Source organism: Styela clava, chromosome 5, assembly GCF_964204865.1.
Source record: "Styela clava chromosome 5, kaStyClav1.hap1.2, whole genome shotgun sequence".
Taxonomy (NCBI): Eukaryota; Metazoa; Chordata; class Ascidiacea; order Stolidobranchia; family Styelidae; genus Styela; species Styela clava.
In genome coordinates this window covers 15,165,666-15,171,379 of record NC_135254.1, presented here as the reverse complement: position 1 = coordinate 15,171,379, position 5,714 = coordinate 15,165,666, and the positions used below count along the sequence as shown (strand labels likewise).

General features: G+C 36.0%; 1 protein-coding gene across 1 annotated transcript; it reads left to right on the top strand.

Annotated features, from left to right (window-relative positions):
* Nucleotides 1-2,291: 2,291 nt before the first annotated feature.
* Nucleotides 2,292-5,437, top strand: LOC120345026 (calpain-10-like). The gene has a single exon (XM_039414396.2). The coding sequence runs from the start codon at nucleotides 2,386-2,388 to the stop codon at nucleotides 3,742-3,744; it is 1,359 nt and encodes a 452-aa protein (XP_039270330.2). The 5' UTR covers nucleotides 2,292-2,385; the 3' UTR covers nucleotides 3,745-5,437.
* The last annotated feature ends 277 nt before the right edge of the window (nucleotides 5,438-5,714 follow it).

The window sequence follows — 5,714 nt, the reverse complement described above, 5'->3', positions numbered from 1 at the left end:
AAATACAAATAAAACCACTGATGTCCGTTTTTATATAATTTTTTATCAAAAAATCTCGTGATTTTCTACAATGTAATTTTATTTTTGAAAAATGAACACAGAAGACCTCTTCTAAAAATAATCATAGTGTTATTCTTCAAAAGAAAATAAATCTAAATCCTGTCTAAATTTTGGGGAAACACGGTAAGAAGTGCTGTACAGTGAACAAAACTGCTATGCGTAAAAAAGCCACATGGTAATTTTTTGTGTAGCAAATTTGGGTTCCTTTGAGAAGATCGTGAAAAGGAAACTTTCACAGATTAGAATTTCAATTTAATTTGGCTTTTTGAAGATTTACGTATTCGAGTCGCCAACGATCCTAATAACCAGTATATTTAATCAAAGCTTTCTACATCTTTTCACAACCCACTAAGATTTCTTTTGCGACCCACCAGTGGGTCGCGACCCTTAGTTTGGGAACCGCTTGCCTGGTCTATCACAGCTATTTCTACACTATTTTTTTATTACTGCAATTAAATTAAACCTCATAGGAAGACAGAGTGATCATTGAATTATCTGATTTATATTTAAATTTCCGAAACACAACTGAAAACTAACGAATAAAGTTCAAAAACGCGAAAATGAAGTAATGTTTACGATCACGGCTGAAAATCTGTCTGAGCGGATACGAAAATGGAGCTTTGTTATGTCACTTTTTGCATCTTGCTGATTGGCCAATGTCACGAGGTAAACAAGGAAGTCGATGCTCGGGTAAAGGTCCATTGGTTTTGCGGCAGCCTCAGAGTTCAGTTCAGACGCTACAAAATATTTGAAACTGCACTTGCCAAGTTGAATGACGGTCTTATTATCTGGGTCAAACTTGCTGCATATAGAAATTGGCTCAATTCTGAAGAATCGTTATTAAATTTACCACAATACTCTCATATTAACATGAAAATATCATTTTCGCAAAAGCGAGAACTATTCATAAACATAAACTGAGATTATCTGACCATGGGAATTCCCCTACAGCTGGTAAAATTTGGATTTTCACCTCATTTATTGGAAGCAGCGCATATACCGGCAGCGCAAATGTGGTAACTCGTATTTCTCGTAACTATAAGGTAAGTGTCTTCTTCGTGAAACATGCAAGTTTGTAAATGGCAACAATGACGCGAAGGTGTGGCTCAACGGGCTAAGCGTTAGGAATACCGGTACGCTCGCCACCGCACCTCTAATTACTCTGCATGGGTTCGCAGGTTCGAATCCCATGCAGGGATGGTTATGTGCGAGAGGATTGCTGGACTCCTCGCCGTCGTTGGGTGGTTCACGTAACCGCTGGTCGGTTACGGCTTTCTCTACTACCAAGTCCATGCTTCCGAAAACAAACAATACAGCAATACAGTAAAACTAATCCCATACCCGACTTGGAATGGTAACCGGACGAGAGGCCGTGGTTCGCCATATGGATAAGCCGTCTTATCGGCTTTCCTCTCCCCCGGGATAAATATGTAAATCCTATCCTAATGAATTATTTCATTTAAAGAGTCCAGCTGCACACTAACCCAAATGTATTTCTGTAACGTTTCATCCGATCAAAGTCAGAAGAAAGTCAGACTTTCTCAGACAAGCAGTTTACAACAATGAAATGGACAATCAAGCAGTCTTATTTGGTACTTAATTTCTATGGAGCATATTGAATTATTTCCAGGTAGGCCAGGCTAGTGCTACGTACCAGTACGGTACCATAATGCCGGTACCGGTAAGGAGGCAATACCAGTCAAAATGAGAATATCGAAGTGTTTTCTTGCTATTGGAGCCTTGGAAATATTGAAATTACACTTATATAATCTTAAAACTTTGCCATAGAAAATGTGAATAGACAAAAAAACCAACCCCTGTGTAATTAGGCGAGTTCTCTCTGGTGAATTGTCCATGTAGACGAGTTATCATCAATCTGTCAATTATTATAGAATGATACGATTATCCTATTCAGAGATCTTCCTCCAAACCTTTACCACTGTAAATATTGGTACCAGTACGTTACCAAATTAGTATGACAGTATGGTACGGGTAATTATCTGCAGGCTTCATGCCCATTAGAACAGTTAGAATGCTTGGTTTTTTCTGTGCAAGTTAAGTTGATGATTCTTGGGCAAACTTGTTTCACCTTACCAACTATTTAATTCTATATGACTAATGACTCCAATTTATAAATTCATAATTAACACAGTACTGGGATTTTTGGTGGATGAGGTTAATTTTTGTGACTTTTGTGCTAATTGCTTCCTATTATAAATGCTTATTATAACTAAATGTGCATACCAACTAAATTTTTTAGAGCATAATATTGGCATTATAGGTGTTTGAACAAACACTGTATTTGATCTGCTATTAAATATAAAAATGTGGGTGGATGATACTTTTCCCGCAACAACTTCAAGTATGTTTTTTGACGCAAAGGAACTTGAAGAAGAAATTCACTGGAAAAGACCACAGGACTTGTCTACAAATTCAGTACTAGCAAAGATGGATAATTATTCCTTACCAATGCAGGGAAATTTGGGAAACTGCTGGTTGATTTGTGCATTCTATGCTCTCGCAAAATCAGAGACTGTGTGGAACAAAGTGTTTGAATTTTGTGAATTCGATATTTCCAACAGTGATTATAAGGGGAAGATTATCATTCAATTGTGGGTGAATGGTGTTTGGGAGAAAATTACTATTGATGACAGACTGCCTACAATATATAAAGATGGTCAATATAAACTAATAAATGGAAGTTGCAATGATTCATCACAGTTTTGGGCACCTTTGCTGGAAAAAGCCTGTGCGAAACTTTATGGTTGCTATGAATCATTGATATCAGGACGAGTGTCTGAAGGTTTTTTACTTGTAACTGGTGGATATACTTGGTGTGAGGAGGTATCAAATGGTATAACAAAGATGGAATATTTATTAGCAAGAATTAAATTAATAAATAAATCAAGAAACAAGTATGGTACTCAGGATTCAAATGTTTTTGTTAGTTGCGACAAAGCGCTTACAACTGATACCAAAAATATTTTGACACAAGAATTGCATTGCTATGCTTTGGTAGAACTAGATGATACCAATATTGGCAGCATTAAAGTTAAAATATGGAATCCTTGGCAGAGCTCATCTGGAGCCAAATCTTCAAACTCTTGTGTCAATGTTTTCTTGGAAGATCTTATTGAATTTAGACCAAGGGTAACATATACAACAACTGATTTAAATTGTATTTTGAATGTTTCCAATCAATTGATTTACCAGAATTTTATTTCTGAAAAGCTGGTATACGGTGAGTGGAGGGCTTTATGTACAAGTGGCGGTACCAGACAATCAAACACTTTTCATGAAAATCCTCAAATCTATATATCATTAAAAAACAATTCTAATATTCATGGTATTCTACATGTAACTTTATTTCAGGTATCCAAGAGAAACTCCAGTAAACGAAAATTTCTTGAACAAGCAATAGGTTTACATATTTTCAATGCTGATTCAAAGCCATCTTGTCGCTTATCTCTTCAACAAATAAATTCACTAAATTCAATTTTTAGCACGAAACCAGAGTATGAATATTCACAAAATAGAAGTTCTCTGGTTTCATTTCAGTTTAATGATAATGCCCCCAATCATTTCATTCTAGTACCAAGTACATTTTCTACTAATATCAACTGCAATTTTCTTCTGCGCATCATCAGTTGTTCATCTATTGATGAATGTAAAGTTTTATCCTGAAAGCGAATTAAAAAAAATGAGTTTTAGTATTATCACTGTTTACATATTGACTCTTACAAGCGTGAAAAGTTTTTTTTGCCTTCCTGTTTTTTGTATTACAATTTCCTCCCCTAGCCGCATGCACCGCCAACAGGAAGTGAGCTTTGGAGCACTGTGGTGAAAATCTGGAATAGGTCACGCTAGAGTTTACCACGGTCTCATTATGGCTGGCTGTTCGTGTAAGCATGTGTGACTTTTAATCCTACCAAGAATAATTTTCTACTTTGAATGGTCATATTTTCAAATACTAAATGTATGTATTTCGATTCTTGAATGGTTGCAGTCCTTATTGATTGGAGATGTATGGGATCATCGATTTAAATCATTGTAAATGGCAATTTTTTTTCAGAGGTGGGTGGGGAGAAATAAAAATTCGTTCCTTAAATATATATTGCAATATAAACAATATTAATTTACTTATAATAATATAAATAATAAGTTTATTATTGCTCATCACAATTTGGTTCAATCGCCTTATACTACACTTTTTCAGCAATGACACTGCAAACAGCAACCTTTGTTAGCTGAGATCATCGCGCCGATGGGACCAGTCAGTCAGTCAATCAATCAATATAAATGCAATATAAAGAAATCTCCCCAAATCTGACTTGAAAGTGGCAAGCTGTATATGAGTTCGATTCCATGTGTTGTGTTTTGCTACATGATTATGCCACTATAGTTCTTTCGGTATTGTTTTTTTAAACCATTTGCGCACTACTGACATTGCGTTGGACATTTCATTTGTGTTCTTATCCGTATATGTAAGCATGCTAGACACGGAATGTACATGTGGGTCATTTTGTAATTTTCTTGTTGTTGTTCCCCTGTGTTTATATTTCGTTATTATGCGGTTGAAACCGCCAGAAAGCTATTTAAAATTTTGTCAAATTTGAATTTAATTTGGATGTCATAAGACGGTATATCCAGTGGTGGGATTCAGCCGGTTCGCACCGGTTGTATAGAGCAGTGGTCACCAAAGTGTGGGTCGCGACTCCAAGTGGGGTCGCCTTAAATATTTCTGGGGTCGCCGAGTGCCCATCGTTGTTTTTTCTTTTACTATTTTTATTATGTGTGTGACTTCTCGGCTTAACGCTAGATACTTCAAAAAAAGAATGAATAACAAGCACGCAGACAGGTAATATCAAGAGCAATTACGATAAATCAATTATGACATCATAATCACAAATAGTGGTCCGTGTGAAAAACAGCGTTTTATGACACAAATACACAACAGTGTGCAGTCTGCACTGTTAAGTTGAGTAACGCTACATAGGCTAGCAAGTTTCGAATTGGAGTGACTTCTTTTATAATAAGGCTATTGCGTAACGACAGTAATTTATATTTCAAAGTAAATCGTTATTGTGTCTTAAATGTACTGTACAGTGGCCGTTGCTTTTACTGCAAAGCCTCATTTTCCAGGCTACCGTCATATTGATAATTACAGTTTATTAAATGGCTGATCAACATAAAAGAAAAATATCGTATGATCAATTTTTTTGAAAGCTTGACTTTTAGTGCTATGAGTCTGCTAAAATCACAGCACCGAAATCGATTAGACGTAGGCTAGAACACAATTTGCGTTTGAGCTTAAGCAACATTAAGCCACGAATGCAAGATCTCGTTGGAAGGAAGCAGTCGCATTCTACACAATGATTAAAATGGTTGTTGTTGAGTTCTTTTAATAAATTTCCGAATTTGATAAATATATTTTTCGTGTCTGTAAGTGAACATATATATATGTATATAACTTGGGGTCGCGAGTGCTTATCATACGTAATAATATTGTAGATGGGGTCGTGTCTCAAAAAGTTTGAAGACCACTGGTATAGAGTATAGAACCGTCTCACGTAATTTTACGAGATCAGCGAACCGGTTAGCATTACTGAAGAAAACATGACTTTTTGTAACAGAACCGGCTGAAAAATATGACT